Here is a 24,655-nt window from a genome sequence, read left to right on the forward strand (position 1 = left end):
CTCATAACTGAAGCCATCTTACTCTTTCGTGGCTATGATCCCCCACTTTAGAGAATACATTGTCTTCAGATCTTTGAAGGATCCTGAGGCAGTAAAGGCATGCGAAGCTCTGGAGAGTAAAACCTATGTTGCCTGCGCCCCCTATGTGCATTCACTGACGTGGCTGATGCATCTGTTTTGCTGACGGCTACCCTATTCTAGCTTCTGTGTCTCCCTATTCCTAGTGTCGAGTACATGCAGATTACTATGACTTTGCTCTCCCAGGGTGTCTCTCCTGGCCAGCCGGATCACTTCATCCTACCAGAAAAGTTTCGCTGAACATGTCCAACCCACTGTCCCGTCCGCCACTCAATTTCAGACTGTTTCCACCCAATGCAAGCTATGACAAGACGTCACATCTGAAATGATTTTGGTATCGGGGACCCTTGGCCATATCCCAAGTATCACTTAGAAACGGAAGATGATCTTCTTGAAGACTATTGTAGGGAGAATACTGAACGCAATCAAGCTTTTCAAGAAGAACACCAGCCGCTATCTGATGCTCTGGACGAATGAAAAGCATCTGTGGTTGTGACCATGCTGCTTTCTTCTGAGCATGATGCTGAACCTCAGTCAGTTGATGATCCTCTATCCACCACACCCAGCTAGATTTCGAAACTCTTTCGTGGACTTGTCAAGAAGGTTTCGCATCGCATGCCATGTATATACCCGCATATGAATGATGACGAGGGTATCAGCTAATCGGCACCCTTCCTTTAGTCATACTTAGTGACCTTGGACATCCTGGAATCTGTTGGGCAGATCAACAACCCATGGGATTTCTTTGGTGAGTTCGATGTGTTGAAGTGGTACTCAGGCAGCTGAAATGGACATTCTGAATATGATGTCGATATTTGTTAAAGAAGATATGTACTGGAAATATCCTTTCACCCTTCCTGAGGCTGATTACACTATCACAGATACAGAGCCTGGCACTGACGCTTAATCTATGCATTTTCACTTTCTAATCTCAGCAGTGACTATGCACTTAGGCTTTCTCCTCTTCTTCACTTTGCCACACTCTTTGATTGCACCACTTGCATAGTGTATTACTATCATTTAATCCCATATTATATTCTTCATTAGCACTGACTTATAATTCAAACGATTCTGGTTCCAGACTGAGAGAATCAAGGGATATATATATATTTAGGCATGCACACAAAGTAAACTTTGCTTGCACTGCTATGTAATCACCTACCAATGTAGACAAAAAGCCAGCTCATCTAGAGTATGTAACATCAATAAGTAAATGGAGGAATAGGTGGAATAGCATATTATCAAAAAGAATATGTTTGTCAGTACTTTCAATTCCTTAGTGCAACAAGTATTGCATTGCCATTCTATCCTGCTAAGCCTCAAGCTCCTCATGAATCCCATTATCAGTATTGAGATGACTATTTTCTGGTCTCTAACATGTGTAGAGGCACTCTTCTTCCTTGTCATCTCTCTTCCACTTGGCCTTGGATCCATCCCCAGGCACATATTCTTTGGAGCCTGTCAACTCCTTTCCCTGAGCTTCAAGGCCATCCCCACAAATGACCTTCTCATCACCATGATGACTGTCTTCTGGTTTCTCCAACTGGGCCTTCTCAGGAATGGTGGTACCAATACCAGTATCTTCCTGAGACTCCCTCAATGTGTGAAATTGTTGGGCCTCAGGATCATCCTCATGAATGGTGCCACTTTTCTGAGAGTCAACCAGAGTGTGATGGACATAGTTGTCATCTATCTCCTGTGGGGCTTCAAGATCATCACTTGTTATGCTATCCTCCTGAGAGCTCTGGCTCCCAGAATGTGTCCCAAAGTGGAGGGATCCTGACATCACACTTCCCTGCCAAGATTCATTTGGGTGAGCTTCACCTGCTACAACATGTCCAACAAGAAGTGTTGGAGAAATTCCCTATATGATGTCTGTGAGATGCAAAGACAGAGAAGGGATATTATATAGTGCATACCCTTGTGATCCCTGCTAGGATATCAAAGTAGAAGAGTGTCATGCCATTTTGAGTAAAGGAGGCCAGGTATAAAATCAAGGATATGGAGTAAAGAGCCAATGATTCAACTAAGACCTCAATGACATGGTGGTAAGCTCTGAGTCCACCCCCTGATTCACCTGCTGCTCATGCAACAGCAACAATATGATAGATGATGAGCAAGATGCAAAATAGGGTTGTGGCAAGGGAAAAGATTGCATACAGTGAATAACCAAGGATATAGATCCCTAGATTCAAGTGATTTTGATATGTGTCAATGATTTGAACACTTCAAGTTGAGGTAAATTTAGCAAGCCAAAAGATCCAGATGAACTTACCAATTGCACAGACAAGAAAAAGAGTAGGAAGTACAACAGTCAGCCACCTCTGCCCCCAAACCACCCAACAGCACCAAATCTAGAGTTTGGATAATGGTAAGCTGAAATGAGTGCTACTGGTTGTGACATAGTGACATACCATGGCAGTGTCTGTAAGGATAGTACAGAGAGTACCTGTAGTATCAGTCCCCACTGTTAAATTTCCACTAGTAGCATGGATGTAGGACAGAGATTTGGTCCAGAAATTCTGTTCATTGACGAATGTAGAGTGGAGATATAACCAGTTGGTAGAGATATTGAAGGTAGTCATAACATAAAGGAGAATTATAATGATAACCATGGCTTGCCATCCAATGGACCAAGACTTGTTCATGACTGTGTCACTTTAGCTTGTATAATATGGTAAACATTGTTTGGCACTCACAGATAGTCCACAATGTCATAACAACAATTCCTGTGTAGATACCTGGATGCAGCTGTGATTAGATGCCTGCACCCAAACAAATGAAAAATAGATGCACCATGCAATAGAAAGCCAAGTATTGTTGAATTTAATATTGCATCAAGATAGTAGAATATGAGAGCTTTGTCAGCATCAGTAATATCTGAAGAAATATTGGTCTGAGGAGTCATCAAGAATCTCTGGAAGAAGGTAAAACAATTGTCAGTGAGTGATAACACATACCAGTCTCCATTATATAGCATTCAGTGTCACAGGAAAACCCTTTAAGAGTTTCCACATTTTGAGAAGATCACCTTCATTGCCTTGGCGAAGGGAAAGATAGGTCTATTCTTGGACTCGTTGGCGTCCAACAACATCCAGCGATTTCCTCATGAGCACAATGAGTGTCAGGGTGTACCAATGAACTAACCAGAACCGACCTTATAGCAATGAAAAGGCAGCGTTGGCATGTTGCCCAGCACAGGAAACTCTCTATGATGAGACCCGCCAAATAGGTGCAACAAACGTCCTGCATCGACTTCAATTGAGTCGCAAGGGGAGAGGCATGATCATCCTAGTTCTCTGATGGGAATCCCATCGAGACAATGCTCCTCTTTCGATGAAAGACATTGATCACCTCAAGAGCGACAGATGCCGAGATTAGTATGAAATTATTCTCGAATAGCCATGCCACATGGGTCGCGAGGTGATATCTTTTCTTAATAAACAGCACGGTGGCGGTCTCGAGCTCTGCTCATGTCCGTCAGTATCTCAAATCATAATACTGAATTGAATTTATCAACGAGCTAGGACTACACTACCTATCTGATGAGCTCGAAAAACGTAGCCACACCGCCTCAGAGATGGATGGAAATTTCAGCTTCTTTGCATCATTTTGGGGAGAAGGATCTTCAGCTGAACGAGGTGAAGGTTTCTGGTCAACCAAATCCCAGTCCGGTCACGGTGGCAGTCGCCGCGTACTCTCATTCTCTTTTCTTTGTGTCCTCACAAGAACAATGGAAGAAAATCTTGTGCCTTTTGAAAGTCGTCTGTGTGCATAGACATGTCCCGATCAATTAACAAACTCACGACCTCAGCCGTCATGATTATCTCTCGGCGCCTTCTCGTCGTGTATGATCAAAATGTTCCCGCTGTTGATATCATGGTGAAGAATATGGCAGTAGGAATAAGCGTCTTCGTGGGCTAAGGTCGTAATTGGATCAATAGATGTGAAAAAAGACAACGATCACCACTAACCCAGACAACTCTCGTAAGTTGCCTCGAGGACTTGAAGTGGACCTCGCCCGCTGGTGCTCGCGAATACAGATGATTGATAGATATGCTCCCCAAGTTCCAGTCTTCGTTGATATACTTGTGCGAAGTAGTTATCTGTCCGGGGAGAACACCGTCACCGACAAAAGTAGGGACATTGCGGACGCGAGCTGCATTGAAAATCATAAGCATCTCGGATTCTCGAGGCGGTTTGGCATCCGCTAGGTATCCTTGAGAAACCCGAGACTTTGAGTCTTCACATTGTACATGGGGAAGCCCAACGTCACTCGGCGATAGCGGGCCCAGCAATGACCGCCCGTTCGCCGTCGCCGTCAGGCATGAGAATCTTCCCAGATTTGCTGATCTTTGTCCTTGGGATAAATCCAAGGCTTCAAGTGCGGTTTTGCATGAGATATCTCTGCCTCGGTGGTCGGCGTCGCTATGTTGTCTTTGCTTCGTTCGGTGTCCGACAGAGTAGAAACCGGTGGAGAATTTTGATAAGGTATTGGCCTTCTGTTGATAGGTTGAATGCATGCAATATGTATAATCGAATGCCTTCTGGACCAAGGCTGAGCGTAAATAAGTGTGGTGGATATTGCATATTCATTGTGCGGCCAGAGTAATCAACAATCTAGCTGCGATAATCATTTGATGACTCGGTCCGCGACACCCATTTGTCGGTGCTGTTGAAGCCGTAAAAAGCAGCTTCTTCGAATTCTAACCAGAGGGCCACTGAGTAGGACCAGACTGCGTGTCGACGTCGGAGGAGTACGCGAATGTATCGGTGACAGTATTAATGGCGTCAGCGTCCTGGCACTCTCCAAGAACAAATTTGAAGCCGTGCATGAGCTTGGACACTACAGCTTGAATTGCATCGTTCTGTAAACCATCGTCAAGGCGTTGCAAGTAACCACAACCCAGTAAATTCACGACGGCTTTCGCGTACTCCCTCTCACTCGTGTACTGTCCGGGTGTTTGGATCAATTGGAAGATGTCATGAATATGGCTGGGAGAGCGACGCGTAAATTATTGGTTTTTCTGCAGGAGAATCTATAAAGATGTCCGTCGCTAGGACAGCGAAAGGCGAAAAAACTCCTACCAATCGTTCGCTGCTCAGTCTGTGCGGTGGGATAGTGGTTCCGCTGTCAGTCTGAATGGAAGTGTGTAAGCATCTGAGCACGAATTGAAAGAAATTGAGAGGTTCACCGAGGCCAAAACAACGCACGCTTTAATCTAAGCAGTCGATTATTCGACTACACGGCGGTCATGCTGACTTGAGGGCAGGCTGTGTGGCGTTCTGATTTAGTAAGCAGATGTTGTTACTATACGATGATAGAGGCCCAGCGACAGCAAGCTAACGAATTTGTAAAGGACGTACGTTTTTTTTCAATAGTGTCACATGTAAGTCCCAAGAATCTTCTATTTCCTCAACTGGCATTGGTAGCATGTATCCTGCTGAGACAGCCTTGCCAATAACGACGACGTTAGTGATGGGGATCGGTCCGGATAGGTATTCGAATCCTGTGCGTAATGACGACGGTTGCATCTTTTTTTTTCATTGAATGTCAGACAGCATACGGGAAAGTCGGACAGAACTCACGATGATAATAATATACGTGCTTCTCCGTTACTTCATCACCAGGGCTTCCCACGTAGCCTCTGGATTGGCGATTTGAGAGATGGGTCGAGTGGGACAATCATGTATTCGTCAATGTTTTGCGCTTTCTCGGTATAAACAAGAACGACAATAATGCCTTTTGTTCTAAAGGGACGAGCCCGCAGATCTTACCTTATCTGACGCTGTGAACGGTAACAGAATGCATCAACGGGACCCTTTTCTTCGATGATTTGAAATATCATGATCATGACCCATTTCCATTACACAATGTTTACACACGGTCCACTTAGGTCCCGTTCAGTACTTATTGGCTTCGAATTTCCATGACTCTCCAACTGTTCCGACTTTGACTCGAACCGTCATCTCAAGTTTATGGAAACGGGAAAACGCGCTCCAGCAACCGGCAATGAGAAAAGACGTGCTGTACAGAGGGCCTGTGATGTTTGCAGACGCAGGAAGAGTACGTCTTCGTCCTCTGCTCTTTGTTCAAAGTTCTCATTTTTTTTATCAGTTCGATGTAGGGAGCTTTTATCTTCACCGTATCTGCGCGGAGCTGAGGTCGTATCGTCAGGTGACGGGTTTCGGACATCGGGTAAACGATGTTCTACGTGCATCGCGGGCAAATTGGACTGTACGTACGTAGAGTCCATAAAGGTAAGTGCTGCGGCCCGGAAACTCTAGTTGCCATTAACATTGCAACCTGTGAGGGCGCACCGTCGAATCGGTTCGTTTTTCTGCCTTGACGTTCTATAACATATCGCTCACGACTTTCGCCGCTTAGCTATGTCAGGAGCTTGGAGGACAAGGTAGAGAAGATGGAGAACCTTCTTCGCAAGGTCCGGACCGAGGTTCTTCTGTGGTGGAAGAGATACTTATCAAATGACTCTCGCAGATCCTTCCTCCGGAAGCGGATTTGAAGGAGGAGATTGAGGCCGTTCAGACACTCCCAGAGGACGCTCCAAGCTTGTTATCTACTTTGGTACATTCCATCAGCCTCGAAGAACCAGAAGTGGAAGACCGTGACCATGCACTGGAAAGAAACCTAGAGGAATTCCAAGACTACACCTTTGGTTATCGATATCATGGGAAATCAAGCTCTGTCCAATTCCTCCAAGAAGCTCTGGATACCAAAGTGTGGCAGCCGGGAACGCTGTACAATGCCAATAGTTTCCGTTCTTTGCGTCCCGACTTTTGGGAATTCCGTCCGTGGAACAATCCGCACCGCTATGTTCCGCAGCCTACATACTTCATATTCCCGCCAAGGGATCTTATGCCGAAGCTCGTTGACGCGTACTTCCTATACTTTAATACGTTCCTTCCTTTCCTTCATCGACCAACGTTTGATAAATCCTTGAAGGCTGGGTTACACTATAGAAACTCCCAGTTCGGGGCGGTCGTCCTAGTCGCCTGCGCTGTCGGGTCTAAATACGTAGACGATCCGCGTGTCCTCTTCGAAGACGAGCAGTCGAAGAGGTCCAGTGGGTGGAGGTGGGTACATCAGGTTACCAGCCGGCGGCGCGCGTTCCCTTCTTTGGATCCTCCGAACTTGTATGATGCGCAACTCTGCTGTGTAAGCCAGATGTCCCCTTTTCTTTGTGTGGGCTGATAAAAGTGACAGCTTCTCTCTGAATTTTACCTAAGCTCTTCAGTACCACAGCAATCCTGGACGATTGCCGGCGTTGGTCTACGGATTGCGCAAGATGCAGGAGCTCACCGAAAGAAGTCACCACCTAATAATCCAGTGAAAAATACTGTGGACGCCGAACTGTGGAAACGCGTATTTTGGTATTTACCGACAATCACGTCTCTCGATCCTTGTTTACAACTTCTGTCAGGTCTCTTGTAGCTTTGGATAGGACCCTTGGGTCAGCGTTGGGTCGGCCGTGTGCCTTATACGATGAAGAGTGCGTATACTTTCTTCTTTAGTGAGACTTGGACTGATTCGTCCCGTAGCATCGACATCGATCTACCCACCGAATGCGACGATGAGTATTGGGAGCATCCTGACCCCCAACAGACCTTCAAGCAGCCTCCCGGCAAACCGTCAACCGTTTCATTCTTGAATTGTCACCTGCGGCTGACACGGCTAATTTTGATATGCATGCGCACCATCGTACGTCCCTCGGCCATTGTTTTTTTTTTCCAGATGTCCTTGGCTTACCGGATGCAGTACTCGATTCATAAATCAAGAGTTCTTTATGTCCTCAAGAAAAACTGGGAACAACAAATAGTTGTCGAGCTTGACTCGGCGTTAAACAAATGGGTAGACTCTATACCCGAGCATCGTAGGCACATGGTCTTGTTACCTTTTCTCTTCTCATGCTGACTCCGTCCAATCTAGTACGGTGGGATCCCAACCGTGCTGACCTGGTGCATTTTCATCAATCAGCTTCCCTACTACTGGTGTATTATCATCTTCAGATGCTCATTCACCGGCCTTTTATCACTGCTTCGCGCAGCGACTTCTGTTTCCCCTCCCTCGCTATATGTACGAACGCCGCACGCTCGTGTTCCCATATTGCAGAGCTACAAAGTCGCAGGAGAGGCGATCATTTTCCTCCCGTGTCCTGTGTAAGCCTTTTCGTTAGACTCTGTGAATTATATTGATTTTTGGTTACGCAGATGCTGTCCTTCAATGCGGCAATTGTTCTCCTCGTGAACATTTGGGGTGGACGACGGTCAGAGTTGGGGATTGATGTCGATAAAGAGATGGAGGACGTGCACAAGTGCATGAGGGTACTCGCAAGTCTGGAGACGCGGTACGTATCCATACACCATGCCTATGTTTAACTTCGTGGCTGATTATAGGATGAAAGGTATCAATATGCCGGTGCGTTATGGTAAGTACTCCCCGATATCCTCCTACTCGGTCACTAATGCAAGACTTGATATTCTCAAGGGACGTCCTATATGAGCTAGCGTCTGCTGGTGATCTTCCACTTCCTGGTTCCAAAGAAAAAGAAGTGGTCGAGTCCTTCGAAGTTCCAGAGAATTCAAGTTGGATGCCACACACTGCTTCGGACCCTCAGCAACAACTATACGCCTTACCAATAAACAGTACTGATCTCGGAAGAATGCCTTCCCATCATGATCATGATGAACAGTTAGATCAAATCTATGATTGGTACAACGCTAATCCGTACGACTTGGCTGCGGCTGTCAGTCAAAATGACAGTGCCCTGTATACGATATGGGATGGAGCACCGAGCGGAATGGAGTAACTTATGTTCCTGTTATCTCCACAATGAATTAGGGTAACACTAATCTTCGGTATTTGTTTAGACCGAGTGACTGGAGGAGTTATCTAGAGTTTGCACAAAGCCAGGCTGCGGGAAAGCAGTTCTAGGTTTGGTTTGATTATGGACGGATTTACGCTGTTGCCACGGGAGCGCGACACTGGATTGTTTAGTGGCCTTGATTAATTGTATTGATACGGTGTACTAATATTGTACTTGCTATAGACACTGCCTTCTTCGCAAAGAGCGGGTATTTTTTTACCATCTAAATTCATTTTTGAAATAGATATTATGCAACGTACGAGCGGTGAACTGGCTAACGAAGCATCTGACCCGTAGCAATTACGAGAGCGTCATCCACCTAGTTGCATCTTTGCGGTCGCCGAAAGCACCTAATGCAGCAGTCTTACTCATTTTAACTTACTCTCCGAATCCACTTGGTCCTAAAATTTCCCTAGAGCTGTCGTTCGTGGGGAATAAATAATGACTAGTCGTATCATAGAAGACAAGACCAGAGTACACGCAGCTAGGAATAGTATCATGAGCTGTCCATGAGATACTCGCTGGACGTCGGTATTTCCTCGAAGACGAGTGATCCTTGTTGCTCCTTCAGCCACTGGACACTTCGCTTCTCATCCATGAAATACGTATATGCTCTCCGCAAATCCTCCACGCTTACTTGCTCCGCCTTTCGTTTCCGAGCCAGCATCTGAGCACATGAAATGAGGTTGAGCGAGTAACGCAGTGTCGTTTGCATGGCCATGGATGTCAGGACACTCGTAGCATCCGCGGTAAGGGAGACATCCTCTTCTTGGCATCTGTGCTCTCGTCAGACCTGTGTGGAAAATGGAACTTTGTATTTCCGTACCGTATTTGTATGATTTGCTCGATATCCTCCTCGCTGTACGGTTTGGTGCTGACAATGAGTACGCGATCAAGAAGATCCACAGGTAATCCGTGAGGACTACGGAAAGTCGTCCCCCGAATACGAGCCATCCCTCGGTTAGAAGCCATAATGACTAAAGGAGCCAGATCATTTTCCAAGGCACGGTTCAAGAACGAGAAACATTCAATGTCAAGCATGTGAACCTCGTCGATGAAAAGGACCTGTATGGTTCTCTCGTTAGAGCGGGCGCATTTTGATGTAAGGCGCATACGTACACCTGGTATAATCTCAGCCTTCCCCTCCTCGCGCCATTCTGCCACCTTGGTGTTGATCTGATTCCGTAGCTCCGGCTTGATTTCACCCGTGTCTCCTGCGAACAGAGCCAAGAAACCCTGCGTCCTACTGTTGATGACGTCTATCTCGTGTAAAGACACCGTATGCACGACCTCTCTCCGTTTTTGTATTTCACCATCTGGGCATTGAACGAATTTGGTCTACGTATGTATCGTTGATCAGTCTAACTATCTTGCGGAAGAAAGAGAACGTACATCAGCGCCCATGGCATCGTAATCTCTCGACCGTGCAAAGGAACGACCGAGCTTTGTGATTTTACCAGACGTCTTGTCGATGGTAATGACGTCTCCTGCCAGGACTTTCTCCTTCGAGAGAGCGTCAATCATTTTTGTACCCAAGTCATAGATAGTCTCCATGTCGGTACTTTTGATAGTCAGTTTTCCGGTTTTTGTGGCCTTGAAAGCGATACCTGTCAGTGCCTATACTTCACAAACAGCAAGTTCGTGCATACGCCAGTCAGACTTCGGTCAATTTGAATCTCGACGACCTCTCCTTCGACGAGCTCTGTCTCCTCCTTGATGCGTATACCAATGCTCCGTCGGAATGCTTGCGTCAATGCCTCCGTCTTTGACATCGATAGTGAAAATACCTCGCTGGCGGCAATCATGGTGAAAGGTACGTCTGGACCCAACGTCTGTGCCATACCTATGTTATACATTCAAGACAAGGAAGTGGCAGAAGATAGCAGAGACGCACCCAAAGCAATAGCAGTCTTTCCCGTCGACGGAGGCCCAGCAAATAACATCGCTCGTCCTGCTATCCGACCTTCCTGCACCATCTTGAGAATCATACCAGCAGCCTTCCTGGCCTTTGCCTGTCCAACCATCCCCTGAGAATTAGCCCTGGGCTCTAGCCGGTCGTCGAGACCCAGCCCGTGGATATGCGAATGAACGCCTACAAAGCCTGGTGAGAAATTTCCCAAACAACGCGTCAAGTACCCCGACCTATGCGCTCCATCTTGGTGATATCCCGGAGTTCGGACGTCCCTGTCGTGATTTGAGTGGCCTGTACAGAAGTGAGCAACTCATTTCTGTTATTTCAGAGGAGGAATAGGTGCATACCATGATGGAAAAGTGCAAGTGCCGTCGCGTCTTTGTTTGCGGAAAACACGTTTGCCAAACAGTGCTCAATTCTCAATTCTCACTTCACCTCCGTCAAGATCCCCCTTGTGGACTCGGGCGTTCATCTATGTTTGCCTCGACAAGGGCGAGCAATGGGCTCTTACGTACGCTGCTGACGGCCAGCGGTCCGTCTGCTTCCAACTTCTGTCGCGCACCTTTATGGTTTCAACGTAACGCGTACGCTACCGTCGAGGACAAAGTCTCCGCCGCTGCGAAGAAGAAAGAGAGGGAGGCCTTTGTTCAAACATCTTCATCGCTTTTCAAGACGTACAAAGCTATTACGCCTGGTACTCGTCACCTTCGACGACCCTTAACACCCAACCTGTACGAAGGAAGACCAGTGCGAGCACTTACAGTCGCGAAGCGCAAAAATGGCGGTCGTAACAGGACAGGTCGAATCACCTGCCGACATCGTGGAGGAGGGCACAAACAACGGATACGTCTGCTCGACTTTCGTCGCGAACAACCCGGTGTGCACGATGTGGTCCGTGTCGAGTACGACCCCGGGCGTTCCTCCCACATTGCACTGCTGAAGAATCGTAACGCCACTGCAGAAGGAAAAGAAAAATGGAGTTATATTCTGGCGACGGATGGCATGCGTGCTGGGGATACGGTGCAGAGCTTCAGGTCGGGAATTCCGGATGGACTTGTCCCTGGGTTCGACCTCAAGGCGCTCAACAAGAAAAAGCCTGAAGGAGCCTCAGAGGAGGAAGCGGCGGCCTACGAGTCTTCTCAGTCGCTCGCACTCGGTGTCTTCCGTTCCATGACCCTCAAATCTGGCAATGTCCTTCCCTTACGACTCATTCCTCCCGGCACCATTATCCATAATATCACGCTCTCACCTCAAGGCCCTGCCATCCTTGTACGCTCTGCGGGTACCTCTGGGCAGGTCATGGCTCATGAAACCATGGGGCGGTATACACACGTTCGGTTACAGAGTGGTGAAGTGCGCAAGGTTCTGCAGGATTGCTGCGCGACAATTGGGAAGGTATCCAACCCGCTTTGGAAGCACAGGAGTCTTGGGAAGGCCGGGAGGCGGCGTTGGCTGGGCTGGAGGCCTGAAGTCCGTGGTGTCGCGATGAACAAGTTCCGTCTTTATTTTCCATCTAACAGGCATATCGTATTGACCTATTCTCTAGATCTGACCATCCTCATGGTGGTGGACGTGGAAAGTCGAAATCTAACAAGCATCCCGTCTCAATTTGGGGTTGGGGTACAAAGGGCACGAGAACGAGGAAGCCGGGTCCCAAGGGTCCCAAGAACAGCAACAAGATGGTCATACGCGAGCGCCCGAGAGGCGTCGAGAAACGGAGCGCTGTATAATAGCATCCTCTGGTATTATATTACACTAATCGATCCATCAGAATCAGACCTAGAATGCTGGGTGCGGTCCAGAATTTACCTGCAAGGTTACTACTCTTTTTCTTTTTCCTCTTCCTCTTCTCCTTCCTCGTCTTCTTTCAATGTTTTGTTCGTCTCCTTGTTCAACTCTGCCTTGCCTACAGCATCCCTCCAGGCCGTGAGTTCATCGCCCAGCTGGTTCCTTGCCAACTGTATGGCATCCTTTAGCGCAGTATAATAGGCCTTCTGCCCGTCCGCGGGTGTCCTTTTGAGGTTGAACGTCGCATGCTTGGATTCTACCAGCGTAGGCACCTCGACCTCTTCAGGCGGGTTGAGATCGTAACTCACGGTGATGGAGGTTGACATTGGAAGCGTTATTTACCTTTGCTTGTGCACCGTCGTCTCGAAACCCCAAAACCGAACCAAAAAAAAAATCAAGGCATGAAAAAAACAAACATTATTATGTCGCAAGTACAAGTAGTCTACGTATCTCTAACTCTATATTGCCCACCCGATCTTGAAGAGCTTATAGCCTCCTTCATCAGCTCTCCCGACATTTCCCTGCCTTCCGATGGCTTCCTTGTCCAAGATTACCAGCCCATACGCCGTCTCGGATTCAGGAAAGACAGCCTCGACCGTATGGTCCATACCCTCGTGTCTGCCTGTCGAGCGGAGAGGAATGATGAGCCAGAATATCCCGTTCGGCGCCAGAAGGCGCTCAACACATCCTTTTATCCATTCGGCATGCTTAGCATGATAAATCACGTCGGCGGCCAGGATGAGATCGAAGGGCTTATCTATAGGATGATTGAAGTCCGGGGACTCCCAGTCGAAGCGACGGACATGGATTAAAGACGACGACGAGGGGAAATTGGTCTCTACGTTGGCGTTGAGATTGGCGAGGACGTCTGGGTGATAGTCTGTAGCGACGATGGTCGGTGGAAGGCCAGCCTCTGAAAGCCTGGCAACGACGATGCTCAGCAAGCCTGTGCCGGCGCCTAGTTCCAAGACACGCAAGGGTCGTGACATGATGTCCAACCCAAAAGCTCCCGGCGATGCGCACATTTTCTCCGCTAACACGATTGAGCTAGCCCAGCTCTGAAGACCTACGGACGTGTGATCTTCGCTGGATAGCGGAGCATCGTTCAGCTCTACTTTGACAGACCCGCTGAACTCGAAGGACCTGGTAACAGCACATTCGGTCTCTTTGTCGTCGCCTGCAAATGCAGAAACAATCTGGGCAGCCTCTTCCACCAAATCGCGTCTTGTCTCTGCCTCAGCCTCATCGTGTGTATCCTCGATCCAGACATCGGAGCGTGATATGAAGCCTGTAGTCCACTTGATGGCGAACTCGCGCTCGAAAGGATCTGCGCGCAGGATATCTTCCTCCTCGTCGGTTAAACAATCACTCTCCTCTCCTCCTCCTTCTCCTCCTCCTTCTCCTCCTCCTTCATCATCGTCATCTTCCTCAGCCGATGCATATCCCGAATCCGGTACGGACTGGTCATGGATCCGGGTACTGGCTTTGCGAACAGGAACCGTCAACCTCGAAGGAACCGAAGGCCAGTAAAAGTCTCTTAGAGTGCGAAGAGAGGCCGATACGTGCGCTCCCGAAAAGGTCCTCAGTCGGGCGAGAGGCGGCAAGAATGCGGTGGGCAAGATTATGTGGGATTGATGATCCATAATTTGTCGTCTAATAGGTATCGTTTTTTTTTTTTTTTTTTTACAAAAGTGATAGATTTCTATGGGGTAGGCAGCGTGGGTCGTTGGGCCCACGCTGCTAGCGTGCAAGGACAGGCATCGTGAAGGTGGTGGTAAGAATCAGAGAGACCGGAAGGAGCTCAAATCATCCAAGTTCCCACGGCCTGTGAGCTCGTCAAATTAAGTTAAGTATGACATTTGTACTTTTGCGTGGCTGCAATTCGTACTCGTTAAACTGAGTGCTGAAACAATTGTTTAAACTAATCATGCTCGTATGCCATGCATATTGCCGCTGAAGCATAGGAGGTGTTCAAATCAATGTTCTTAATTATTAGAGTTTTTTTGTTCCGAGCTTGCAAAGTCGCATGAAAATTCAATGCGTACCTTACCGCCTGCCCGTTTACCTTGAGCTGGAGTACATGTTGGTATTTCAGAAGGCCGAGAAAGCACGGCGCGCATCTAAGCGGTAGGTCATCTGTCAACAATCCACCCCCCTACCGCTCCTAACAACTGAGCATCGGCTAATGCCTTACCCCTCGTTTTCAACCGTTTTTTCTTTCACGCTATCTACCTCTCGTATTATTGGCTCAGTTCCTGACCATGGGACTACGGACTCACGTCCGCGAAAGTCTGAACCTTTCATCCGGCAATGAACACACGGAAGGAGCACGCTGACGACCTATAGATTCCAATCCGGAATATGCCTTTCGAATGCAATCACATTGAATGGAACATTTGAATGCAACGAAACCTTGCACTACAGGCTGAATGGTGCTTTGCCAGTATAGGATGGACCTCGACTGAGATTCCCGGCCGTGGATTAGTATCAAACATCAGAAGTCCTGCGGTCACAGTATCTTTTTCCATTCGGTCAATCATTGACATATAGAGGTTGAACTGTCGAGGTTAGAAGGCAAGAAACGTGATATCATGAGGTCAGTGGTTGTTCGAACTTGCCAAAGTAATCACAAGCAAGTATGAGCGGTCGTGGTCGTGTTGTTAGTTTCTAGCGTTATCACACGGTCGTGGAATCTTCAAGATGGACCATTCTTCGCTCATCATAAACATCCTCGGCTGCCGAGGGGTTGTAAGCACCGACACAATGTTCAGACGAGTGAAGGAAGCGTCAACATGAAGCGATTGTACCTTGTTCTTCTTCAATACATGTCATGTTATCCAATATGAATGCCCTCGTATTTTTGGTCCAACACGGGACGCCAAAGTCCTGGCCATGAGACTGTGATCCCGTCTCTCCGCGAAAGTTTTAACCTTTCATCGGATATTGAACGCACATAACGAGCAGGTCTATCATTATGGCGGCAATCCGGTCCGGAGACAGCACAATGGGGAAGAACGTCTTTTGCGAATGGTCCGCACTTCATGGACATTTGAATGCATGTTCATCTTCCACTATAAGCAGAACGGAGTTTCGCCAATATGGGATGAATCTCGACAAAGATTCGGTATCGATGCCATGCCGGTTTTCATATGCTTGAGGCAGAAAGCGGGAAACTTGATTATCATAGATACAGCGACTAGTTTTCGGATCTCCGAACAAAGTCAACCGTCCATTGAATCCAGAACAACGTTACTCACTTTTCTGACAACTTGGAGTCTGAGCGCGACCGGCCAAACAGCGACCCCGTAACAACCCCGGCAGATATTCAAGTTGACGAACCGAAAGCAAGTACGAGCGGTCGAGTTTTGTAATTTGATCTGTTAGTCACACACAATCGTAGAACTTTCAAGAATTAAATCAGATCTACACACACGTCCTCTCTTCCCTCGTCGCCCTCTGTTCCCGAAATCTAGGATGGCATGGTCCGTGATAATGCTAGTCTGAAGAAAACCGCAGCGTTGAAGGAAGCGTCAACATGACGACATTAGCTTCACGACATTCTCGGTTGTAATCCAATGAAACAACTTCCATTGAGAAACCTCCGTCGCGGCACGAGGGCTCAGAGCGCCCCAGGGCCTAACCAAGGTAAGCATCAACTGCTTTCCATAATGCCTCAAGTCGTATAGATTTCAGGGGTAACGTTGCCAGGTCCAAGTTATCGAGCCGAAAAAGAACTGCCCAAATCCTCGTCGTATTCATTTTGACTATGCAACATTATAGCCAGCAAGAATATACCCCATCCAACGGTCCTTTTGGAGATTCCATAGGCAATCCGAATCCCTTTCTAGATTCAGAGCCATTAAAGGAAGCGAGGGCGTGTATTTTTTTCCGGCAAGACTGTACGACTTGCTTGAACCGAGGGGAGTTGTCTGATTCATAAAGATCAGAAGAAAATCGACGAACAAAGCAAGACATGGAACAGACCTTTCTCAACGGACGACACGCGGTGCTTGAGTATTATCCGCTCCGCGAGTTCGCTATCAAGTTTTATGGCCTTTTCTATAGCCAACCTGTGTCGTTTCTTGTGCTCATACACAAGCCTGTAAAGAATCATTTAGTTGTGTGAAACGATCTGAGCAGACTCCGCGTATTTACCTCTCCAAAGCTTGCACCTCCTCGAAAAACTCCCAAGGGTCATTGACAACGTCCACTGATTCCAGATCGATCGTCATCTCGACGACAGGCACAATCTCGGCTAGCGAACCGTGCCCTGCTCCAGAATCTGTGCACACCGTCTCATCCGCGCTCCACCCAGCATCGCTACTAGCCATCGCCGTGCACGAAGATGACGTCGCGCTCTCATAGTCAGAAGCTTCAGCCTTTTGACGCGCCCGTGCTAGATCCTCTCTCCTGCACTCGTCCACCTCCTGGCCTAGAAGAAGCTCGTAGCGCTCGCTGACACTCAATGAATGCGGCGAGTGCGGCAGCGCCTTTCCATCTGCAGGCGTATTTCGGAAGCGGATTTTCGCCACTGCCTGCGTCTGCTGGTACAGATCCGGCCACGGCAGCGGCTCCTTAGCGTCAAGTGGCTCGCGAGACTCGGGATGAGACGTGTTCGGTAGGATAGGCAGACTCATCGCCGGCGTGATATCCTCATCAGGATTTCCACAAGTGAGCCCTTGAGAAACGAAGCAGACGGTTCCGGATAGGTATTTGTTCGCTGATTGGACTGCCTGCAATGTCTGTCTGTCAGTCAGTCAGGACGTCGTGAATAGATCAGTCCATGTCACGCACCCATGTAAGACAGGCTACATATTTTTTGTTCCTCATCGCCTGGCATGCTCCAAGTACTTCCGGATCGTACAGCAACGCCGACTCGAGCGAGGCAAAGGGATCGATTTGGATGACCACGTATTCGCCCATATAAGCATTCATGGTGACGGACGGTGTTGACAAGGTTCTCGTCCGACCGATATATAGCGAAAAGAAAGAGCCACAGATGTCATATTGTTGTCGTAAATGACCAAAAACAAAGGGTACATAGAATGTTGCGACGTCAAAGAAACGTGGTCGGAGTACGGAACATAAGAACTTTCTGCCACCGCCACTGACACGGGACCTGTCCTTTCGCACGAAATGGAGAGCAATTTCAGTTGTCTTTTGCTTCTAATCTAACTCGTAACCTCAGCCTGTTTATCTCTAGGGTTCTTGAATGTTCCACTAGTTCGAAATTGCTTGCTTCGAAGGACTTGGAGCAGTTTCTTTCAAAAGACGAAGCTCCCCTACTTTGCGGTGATTGGGCTTGGGCTTAACAGGAGAAATATTCATCTTCCGCCTTTGAAATTTTGAAAGCTTGAATGTTGAACCAGAGGCGCACCTGCAGGGACTTGAGAAGCCTAAACACGAAGCATCAGTAAATGTCCAACTCTGAAGGGACAGGACAGCAGACATACGTATTTGCCATATTCAACCAGCCCTGACAAAAATCGAAATTAGCAGTCTTACCTGGCAACAGTCCATCTTCATCCTCAAAGTTTCACGTCGAGAAATAAACGCGCATGTTCGACGAGACATTTGCATACAAACGGCATATGCATAAAACTCTGTGAAAGCATATTCCCTACAACCCTCTGCACGCTCTGATCTTTCCAGCAAAAATCGTTCAAAAAGAATAAACTACTTGAGCTTCTTCTTGCTAAAACACAGAATCAGCCTCACAGGAGGCAGAAGAATGGAAGAACACCCACGGGCGGAGCTGTGACGAATGACCACAGGAGCGCTTCCTGCAGTTAGTCGCACGGGGCGGCAGTCGTGCATAGCACTTTCGGCAAATCTGCTTGTCGCAGTTGTATTTTGAGGCCAGGACCTTGAGCGAGGGTTCGATGATTCCACCACGGAGACTAAGTACCCATCAGCGAGACAATAGAAACACAGCCAGAGAGATAGACAGACCGGAGGACTAGGTGGAGAGTCGACTCTTTCTGGATGTTGTAGTCGCTCAGGGTGCGGCCGTCTTCGAGCTGCTTGCCGGCGAAGATGAGACGTTGCTGGTCAGGAGGAATGCTAAGTAACCAGAATCAGTCCTACATCCCTCTCGTTCACTCGAACACGAAACCTACCCTTCCTTGTCCTGAATCTTGGCCTTGACATTGTCGATGGTGTCCGAGGATTCGACCTCGAGGGTAATCGTCTTACCCGTGAGGGTCTTGACGAAAATCTGCATCTAGAAGAAAAGACGCAAGTCAAGCATGCAACGAGGTAGAAATTTGCAGCCTTCCACTCACGGTGCTGGTTAAAGGTTATCCTGGGAAAAACTTGACCAACTGTACAGTTTGTCCTTGATAGAGTCACGGTAACTGTCACGGTGGCTGACTTGAGGGCCGGAGATCACGTGAAGATATGACATCAGCAACAAGTTAAAACCTTATTGCTTTAGTTTTAGGTTCTGCCACCGTGTCATCGTTTGCTTTCACGACGTCGCATTACCCTGCAGGTCCAGTGGCGCTCTGTGCACACCCTTTACGTCTATGACCGGATCAACCGTACGTTTCACCTGACCATTCAGTCCTTTGCAGATAAGCAGAACTCCCTCAGGAATTTGAGGGACGCCGAAAACATTTCGTGCTCAGCGACGCCCTGGTCGAGATTTGGACGGCATCGTCTCGTTATCCGTAAGTACGTTCGGGGGGGAACGTGCGTGGTTCACATGCATATCGCATATCTCTGTTTCACGTCTTGAATACGTTTACATGACCTCGCCGCTCTCCTCCCGTACTTTCATGAATCTATACATAACTTGTTCTTCTTCCGTCTTCCATTCCGTCTGAGGACGATTCCCATTCTGCGCCGCCGCCACGGCATCATATCTCCGTTGAGGAAAGAGTATAGATCTTGCAATACAATCAAGTTTGTGTTCGCCGTCGATGAGGTCGCCGTGTCAGTGCTAACAATAATACAAGCACTGAGGGGGATTGGCGATCTATATAATATCGGCATCTGGCCCTAGATCTCCATTAAATATGTGGACAAAAATAATATGTATGGTACAAAGTATGACTACTAAATGAATAATTAGATGCAATCCAATGTACAGCCTCCGGTCCAGTCTACAATACATGCGAGTACATACACTTTCCAAGATATCGAAAGCAAAAATCAGTTGCCGTCATGATCAAGCGTACGCGTCACTCTCCGTCACCTTCGAGAGCGTAAATGGTCCCTCCCAAGCCGGCATACCAGGGTCTTCATGCGTTATTCTCCAGTTCCCAACGAAATTCTTCCCACCGACAATATATCCATAGAAGAATAAGTTGCCCAAGCGGCGGTCGCGCTACAGAAGAAACACACGGCATGAGAACCCAGAAAATGGAGAACAAAAGAACCCAAGCACTCACTGCAACCCTAAGAATTCCAATCATACCATCCCATCGCCTAACCCTCCCGTAGTATGTGTAATGATTCCACGCCTGTCCATGCCTCTCATCCGTCCTTCCCGTAATGATAACATCCTGCACACCGGTACACGGCGGAGGAGGAACATTATCCAAAGGCGCGTCCTCATCATTTACTGCCGCATCAGCTCCCGCGTCCCGCCTTTTCCTTTCCTGCTTCTCCCGCATCGCACAACCCACGCATGTTTCTCGGTCATGAAACCGCCCTTTCGTCTTCGTCCTCGAATCGCTTCCATTCCAATTCTCATACACGTATTCCTGGCCCCGAGCCGTCACCCGTATACCATGCCCGTCAACAGTGTCTCGGAAGGCTACGTCTTCAGGAAAATAGGCGTTGCGCATGCCTTGATCGAATTCGTAAAGGAGATGTTGTCGGTCGATCTCGGGTCTGCTTTCGTCCTCGTCTATGGGCATATTATCGTCCTGCGACCCGCTCTCGCTAGCCATTTCCACATCACATAGGCTATCCACGTCGTCCTCGTCTGTTTCTTCCTCTTCCTCCTCGGCATCTTCGTAACGTGAGGGTGAAACCCCACTTGCACCAGTAGGAACGATATCACCGCCTGCATAAGATACATGCTCCCGCAGGCGCATGTACAAGGGTGCGCTTATGAGCCCGAGGTAATCCTCGCTAAACCCCTGGGGAAACGGTACCGGATTGTCATTTTGAGTAGAATTTCGTCGGGTGTTATTTTGATTTGCAATCAACAGCTGCAGGAGCTGATGTTCACCAGGTATCTGTAGCGGTGAACTCGATGAAAATGATCTAAGGCAATTGGGGAAATAACCTACAGCCATACGACCGGCCCACAAACCGGTGAGTGATCCCAGGACGTGCATCTCGGCTTGACGAAATCTGAGCTCGCGTACCTCATGGTCCGCAGTCTTGACTCTCATCCCTTTACCCAACTTTGCCCTTCGCCAGATCTCATCATCGTCTCCGAGATCATCAGCCCATGCATTGGTGCACAGCCTAAGTCTATACCATTCGGGATCGTAGGCTCTGCTTATGTCTGGCACCTCGTCCGAGAAATCTGGAGCGACAGTCGGAAGCTTCGTTCCCCCATACTTGCCGTCAGGGCCGCCTAGACGGTGCAGGTTCATCTCATGGATGTCCTCTTGCGTCGGGCCAATCTGCCCACCTAGGCCTCTGGATATAGCCTCTGACCTGTTCCTAGGAAGGCTATAGTTCATACCATATGGATACAGCTCCCTGCGTGTGAAGAAAAGGAGCTTGGCAGCCGTAGTGACAAGCGGACAGGTCAAGCAGATACGGCGTGAGAAGTGAACTTGTGACCAGACACGAGAAGGGGAAAGGTATACTGGATAAGGGCCGTGGGCCGTAGGGACAGAAAGAAAATGGGCAGACCGGGTATGAAATGGAATGCGAGAGGATAGATGAGCAAAGTTGTAAGCTTTGGACTGGAGGGGCAAATCAAAGTGGTTCGGCGGTGCAAAGGCAGACGCGTAACGAAAAGGGACGGTAACAAAAGGCAGAATCAATTTAATGATACGGTCGGATGTCTCGTCTGTTTCAGAGAACAACCGTGCTAGTCCAAAGATGAGGTCACATCACCAGCACGCATTGAAACGGCAGCATACCTTTTGTAGAAAGTCTCCAGAAGATCCACAATGCCAACGCATTCACACAGTTGTCGAGCGGCCAGCCCCCGTTCTCGCTTGCTCCGTCATACAAGCGCAGGGTCACAAAGTCGTGGATCCACTCGTACGCGCCGACCGCGGTCAGCTGCCTCAGATTGTAGCCGTCGTCATCGAGGCACATAAAGTACACCACCCAAAGCACGTCCGAGACGTCGACGTCATACGTGTTTCTCAGCTCGCGCTCGCCATCCAGTCCTCGTCGCTCCAGAATGAACCGAAGCGTCTTGCGATACCAATAAAGCTGATGCTTCAGGTCTCGCGACGTCAGATCGAATGCACGGCGGCCAACAGCACCGTAGCTGTACTTGAAGATGAATATTTCACGAAAAACAGCGTTGGATTCATGGAGGTAGAGGCCAATCTTGCGGCAGGTGAGAACGAAGGGCAGCAGCGAGCTGGGAAGGCCGCCATGAGTGGGACAGGCGATGTAGAAGGCGATTAGGTCGATTGTCTCTCGGGGCAGGGAGAGAAGTGAGGACATGGCAAAGGATGGACAAGGACGAAAAGCACGTCGGATTCATAGCGAGAATAGTTTATATAAACTAGGTGGGAAACTAATCTCCGATGCTTGAGAAAGCTGAATCAATCCACGCCGCGGATGTATCCGTGTTTATCCTTGATCGTTCATCTGTATTGGTTCGATTTTTTCCTCCTTTTACAGCCCTTTTCTTTTCAACTTTCTGATAAAATCGCGTATCCCCCGAATTTTCCTACCGATACCCTGAAGATTACCTTCCCAAGCTCTCTATTCGCACTGCTTTGCCACTTTCGCATCTATCCATGTGCCGAAGCACCCCCAAAACGGCAGTTTTCCTTTTTCTTGATCGCCGCCTTGCGATCTGTCACCCATCTACGTAAGTAAGTATCACCGCGACTCTGCGCCTGCCCAGACTCGCAGACTCGCACGACCTTTCCATCAGCCCCCGTTTGTGATGTGATAAGTACCAAATCTCTCCCACCTGATCTAAACTCTGTACTCAGCGGCCCTCTTTCTTCGGTCATGTCCGACTCTTTTCAGAACTTTTGACATATCGTCCCTGCGCATTGTACGAATGAGAATGACCATTAGGAGTGATGTCAACGCCAAGTGGGGAGCTCTATTCTTTTAAGACCTGAAATGAAAAACACGTACGCCTACTCGCCTGCATCGATAAAATGTGAAATTATCGGGCTTCAACTGGCTCAGCAACGAACGTCGTTTTCGAACTTTAACGGATAATTCAGTGAGATTAGTCAAGTATACAAAAAGGAAAACACCCAACGTTTCGTCTCTCTCTCTGACTGGGAGTCGAACCCAGCTTTCGCGCGTTCAAATGACAGGCGCGTGTACTAACCGATATACTATCAGAGAGCTGGTTAGGCTTCAGTGTTTCCTTATATATTCTCTAAATGTGATGGTGGTGGTGCACGGTCAGTCTCCCCATCTACTCCGTTGACTGCCCCAGACCACCATCATCAATTCGAACCCAAACAGTAAGGCCTCTTCGTTTCTAACAGAAACTGTTTCCCACACCAATTTATCCTCCCTGGATAGTCAGCGGTAAGTAACCTAGGCCTGGAACTTCCCGCCGGTAGCGCCCCCGCGGCTAACAAATATTTCGGCATATGCATTTTCAAACCACAATTTCGAAACCTAGATAACTCTACGTCACTCACGACTGAGCACTCATCTCTGGATCATCAACCCGGGGCATGGCCCATGGGGTCATTAACAATTTCGACTCCGCGAATATGCTTTCAAGTAGTCTCCGTCTCTTCTTTTCGTGCCCGTATCTCCTTGGATGATTTTTGTTCCACAAACCTGGAACCCGCATTGCTTAGCTGCCTTTTGAGGTACTCCAGAATTTCTGATTGATGACTTTATGACGATCGGGTCGCAAATACCCGTAGCGACTCGAGTGAAATGAAAATGGACCGCCACGGCGGCGATGAGCCCCTCGTCTTCCATTTCTCATTCCCACCGTACTGCGTAGTCCAATGAGTAATACCCGCGGCGACGGCGGCGGCTATCTCCTCGAACGGTCTCAATTTTCTGTGCTATCAGAAATTTTTCTCGTAATGGCTTCCTCTCATCGTCAAAACGTTAGCATTCCTCACGCTCATGGTCGTTCTCAAGAATAGCGGTTCACTACTTCCGTAACCCATTCATATACTACAACTGTATTGTCCCTAGATATGCTTTCTGCCATCCTCAAGCCTCATAGTGATGAAGAAGTTTGGTGTTTTCCTCGCTTCTATCTTCCGCATGCCGAGCCTCCGAAGCAGCAACTCGTGTGTCCTCCCGATACTCATACAATAACAAACCAATCACTATGTGTTCTATTCCTAACGGATGCATTTTTCCTCTCTGTCACAAGAACAATGTCTCTGTTCCTCCCGCCTCTCCCGGATAACCGTCTAAAGTCTTCGATTTCGCACGTTCTTCCCCGCCATTTATCTAGGATCCCGTCTTCCAGTAATGTGAATCTACAGCGACTCGGGTTCCGATGGTCACTGTCTTCTATTAGGCCATGCCTCTTCGTCTGTACTTCTCAAAACAAATCCACTCATTACATTGTGGGAGTTATGGGAAGGTTGGTCGACGGAGATCATTCTGGGGTACCATTCCACTTTTCTAGTTCTTGATTCAGACCCTGAAGCCCCTGATGGATGCACCATTATCCCTCGCTGCTACTTGTTTCACCGGTTCTCTTTGCGCCCCGAAGCAGCAGCAATACCGGTGTCTGTACTCACCTGGATCCCAATCTTAGGTCTTCACGGAACACACTAGGAATACAAGGATCTCATCCAGTCTTCTGTGATTAAAAGCACCGCGACCTGCGAGCAATGTTGAATGTGAAACGCTAAAGAGTCAGCCGGCGTACGCTGATTTAACCCCT

The 24,655-nt window shown here is 48.3% G+C and overlaps 11 protein-coding genes and 1 non-coding gene across 12 annotated transcripts; 3 read left to right on the forward strand and 9 right to left on the reverse strand.

The window, feature by feature from the left end:
- Positions 1–1,450: 1,450 nt before the first annotated feature.
- On the reverse strand, positions 1,451–2,788 carry BT62DRAFT_1031428 (uncharacterized protein; the record flags this gene model as incomplete). Its single annotated transcript, XM_043178339.1, has 4 exons — positions 2,493–2,788; positions 2,354–2,432; positions 1,998–2,155; positions 1,451–1,942 (listed from the first exon to the last, which is right to left on the reverse strand). Exons 1-4 carry the CDS (start codon positions 2,724–2,726, stop codon positions 1,451–1,453), a joined length of 963 nt encoding a protein of 320 aa, XP_043045454.1. The 5' UTR covers positions 2,727–2,788.
- An 813-nt stretch (positions 2,789–3,601) lies between these two features.
- BT62DRAFT_273403 (uncharacterized protein) lies at positions 3,602–4,888 on the reverse strand. The gene is made up of 3 exons (XM_043180327.1): positions 4,053–4,888; positions 3,885–3,998; positions 3,602–3,830 (listed from the first exon to the last, which is right to left on the reverse strand). Exons 1-2 carry the CDS (start codon positions 4,599–4,601, stop codon positions 3,933–3,935), a joined length of 615 nt encoding a protein of 204 aa, XP_043045455.1. The 5' UTR covers positions 4,602–4,888; the 3' UTR covers positions 3,602–3,830; positions 3,885–3,932.
- Positions 4,889–6,057: 1,169 nt separating this feature from the next.
- BT62DRAFT_882141 (uncharacterized protein) lies at positions 6,058–8,906 on the forward strand (the record flags this gene model as incomplete). Its single annotated transcript, XM_043182694.1, has 12 exons — positions 6,058–6,145; positions 6,257–6,365; positions 6,467–6,521; positions 6,578–7,255; positions 7,304–7,470; positions 7,521–7,589; positions 7,639–7,798; positions 7,856–7,970; positions 8,027–8,256; positions 8,308–8,444; positions 8,502–8,525; positions 8,585–8,906. 12 exons carry the CDS (start codon positions 6,058–6,060, stop codon positions 8,904–8,906), a joined length of 2,154 nt encoding a protein of 717 aa, XP_043045456.1.
- A 282-nt stretch (positions 8,907–9,188) lies between these two features.
- BT62DRAFT_940958 (DNA helicase) lies at positions 9,189–11,428 on the reverse strand. The gene is made up of 8 exons (XM_043187773.1): positions 11,223–11,428; positions 11,106–11,166; positions 10,858–11,055; positions 10,613–10,806; positions 10,356–10,556; positions 10,083–10,301; positions 9,790–10,028; positions 9,189–9,739 (listed from the first exon to the last, which is right to left on the reverse strand). The coding sequence occupies exons 1-8, from the start codon at positions 11,223–11,225 to the stop codon at positions 9,460–9,462; spliced, it is 1,395 nt and encodes a 464-aa protein (XP_043045457.1). The 5' UTR covers positions 11,226–11,428; the 3' UTR covers positions 9,189–9,459.
- BT62DRAFT_926158 (ribosomal protein L2) lies at positions 11,285–12,685 on the forward strand. The gene is made up of 2 exons (XM_043184959.1): positions 11,285–12,368; positions 12,422–12,685. The coding sequence occupies exons 1-2, from the start codon at positions 11,350–11,352 to the stop codon at positions 12,603–12,605; spliced, it is 1,203 nt and encodes a 400-aa protein (XP_043045458.1). The 5' UTR covers positions 11,285–11,349; the 3' UTR covers positions 12,606–12,685.
- A 10-nt stretch (positions 12,686–12,695) lies between these two features.
- BT62DRAFT_1071159 (uncharacterized protein) lies at positions 12,696–14,451 on the reverse strand (the record flags this gene model as incomplete). The annotated part of the gene is made up of 2 exons (XM_043178730.1): positions 13,135–14,451; positions 12,696–12,966 (listed from the first exon to the last, which is right to left on the reverse strand). The coding sequence occupies exons 1-2, from the start codon at positions 14,304–14,306 to the stop codon at positions 12,696–12,698; spliced, it is 1,443 nt and encodes a 480-aa protein (XP_043045459.1). The 5' UTR covers positions 14,307–14,451.
- Positions 14,452–16,132: 1,681 nt separating this feature from the next.
- BT62DRAFT_273586 (uncharacterized protein) lies at positions 16,133–17,940 on the reverse strand. Its single transcript, XM_043180328.1, has 4 exons — positions 17,458–17,940; positions 16,819–17,396; positions 16,648–16,763; positions 16,133–16,592 (listed from the first exon to the last, which is right to left on the reverse strand). The coding sequence occupies exons 1-4, from the start codon at positions 17,596–17,598 to the stop codon at positions 16,438–16,440; spliced, it is 990 nt and encodes a 329-aa protein (XP_043045460.1). The 5' UTR covers positions 17,599–17,940; the 3' UTR covers positions 16,133–16,437.
- A 589-nt stretch (positions 17,941–18,529) lies between these two features.
- Positions 18,530–18,877, reverse strand: BT62DRAFT_821243 (ubiquitin; the record flags this gene model as incomplete). The annotated part of the gene is made up of 3 exons (XM_043182357.1): positions 18,530–18,563; positions 18,616–18,726; positions 18,783–18,877. Coding segments are annotated over 3 exons (240 nt in total), but the record flags the coding sequence as incomplete, so codon positions are not given.
- A 476-nt stretch (positions 18,878–19,353) lies between these two features.
- BT62DRAFT_273667 (uncharacterized protein) lies at positions 19,354–19,783 on the reverse strand. The gene has a single exon (XM_043180329.1). It carries the CDS (start codon positions 19,657–19,659, stop codon positions 19,441–19,443), a length of 219 nt encoding a protein of 72 aa, XP_043045462.1. The 5' UTR covers positions 19,660–19,783; the 3' UTR covers positions 19,354–19,440.
- BT62DRAFT_926163 (uncharacterized protein) lies at positions 19,608–22,336 on the reverse strand. The gene is made up of 4 exons (XM_043184960.1): positions 21,717–22,336; positions 20,907–21,664; positions 20,058–20,852; positions 19,608–19,993 (listed from the first exon to the last, which is right to left on the reverse strand). Exons 1-4 carry the CDS (start codon positions 22,255–22,257, stop codon positions 19,835–19,837), a joined length of 2,253 nt encoding a protein of 750 aa, XP_043045463.1. The 5' UTR covers positions 22,258–22,336; the 3' UTR covers positions 19,608–19,834.
- A 713-nt stretch (positions 22,337–23,049) lies between these two features.
- Positions 23,050–23,127, reverse strand: BT62DRAFT_t22. The gene has a single exon. It is a non-coding gene; the product is annotated as a tRNA-Asp (tRNA).
- A 425-nt stretch (positions 23,128–23,552) lies between these two features.
- BT62DRAFT_1071163 (uncharacterized protein) lies at positions 23,553–24,546 on the forward strand (the record flags this gene model as incomplete). The annotated part of the gene is made up of 3 exons (XM_043178731.1): positions 23,553–23,899; positions 23,950–24,231; positions 24,284–24,546. Exons 1-3 carry the CDS (start codon positions 23,878–23,880, stop codon positions 24,544–24,546), a joined length of 567 nt encoding a protein of 188 aa, XP_043045464.1. The 5' UTR covers positions 23,553–23,877.
- Between the last annotated feature and the right edge of the window lie 109 nt (positions 24,547–24,655).

The sequence above is a fragment of the Guyanagaster necrorhizus genome, assembly GCF_019112545.1.
Source record: "Guyanagaster necrorhizus MCA 3950 unplaced genomic scaffold BT62scaffold_2, whole genome shotgun sequence".
Classification (NCBI taxonomy): Eukaryota; Fungi; Basidiomycota; class Agaricomycetes; order Agaricales; family Physalacriaceae; genus Guyanagaster; species Guyanagaster necrorhizus.

Excerpts from the sequence above, each read along its gene's own strand:
- BT62DRAFT_273403 (XM_043180327.1), bottom strand. The coding sequence starts at position 4,601 with ATGCATTCAACCTATCAACAGAAGGCCAATACCTTATCAAAATTCTCC. Across the intron at positions 3,999-4,052 it reads AACTTACGAGAGTTGTCTGG|CCCACGAAGACGCTTATTCC; the intron begins GTTAGTGGTGAT and ends TTACGACCTTAG.
- BT62DRAFT_940958 (XM_043187773.1), bottom strand. Across the intron at positions 10,302-10,355 it reads ACGATGCCATGGGCGCTGAT|ACCAAATTCGTTCAATGCCC; the intron begins GTACGTTCTCTT and ends ATACATACGTAG. Across the intron at positions 10,029-10,082 it reads AGGCTGAGATTATACCAGGT|GTCCTTTTCATCGACGAGGT; the intron begins GTACGTATGCGC and ends AGAACCATACAG.
- BT62DRAFT_926158 (XM_043184959.1), top strand. The coding sequence starts at position 11,350 with ATGTTTGCCTCGACAAGGGCGAGCAATGGGCTCTTACGTACGCTGCTG. Across the intron at positions 12,369-12,421 it reads CGTGGTGTCGCGATGAACAA|ATCTGACCATCCTCATGGTG; the intron begins GTTCCGTCTTTA and ends CCTATTCTCTAG.
- BT62DRAFT_273586 (XM_043180328.1), bottom strand. The coding sequence starts at position 17,598 with ATGAATGCTTATATGGGCGAATACGTGGTCATCCAAATCGATCCCTTT. Across the intron at positions 17,397-17,457 it reads ATGTAGCCTGTCTTACATGG|GCAGTCCAATCAGCGAACAA; the intron begins GTGCGTGACATG and ends CAGACATTGCAG. Across the intron at positions 16,764-16,818 it reads GAGGTGCAAGCTTTGGAGAG|GCTTGTGTATGAGCACAAGA; the intron begins GTAAATACGCGG and ends GATTCTTTACAG.
- BT62DRAFT_273667 (XM_043180329.1), bottom strand. The coding sequence starts at position 19,659 with ATGCCGATATTATATAGATCGCCAATCCCCCTCAGTGCTTGTATTATT.
- BT62DRAFT_926163 (XM_043184960.1), bottom strand. The coding sequence starts at position 22,257 with ATGTCCTCACTTCTCTCCCTGCCCCGAGAGACAATCGACCTAATCGCC. Across the intron at positions 20,853-20,906 it reads TGTGGGCCGGTCGTATGGCT|ATACCTGGTGAACATCAGCT; the intron begins GTAGGTTATTTC and ends TCACCGCTACAG. Across the intron at positions 19,994-20,057 it reads TTGGAATTCTTAGGGTTGCA|CGCGACCGCCGCTTGGGCAA; the intron begins GTGAGTGCTTGG and ends TTTCTTCTGTAG.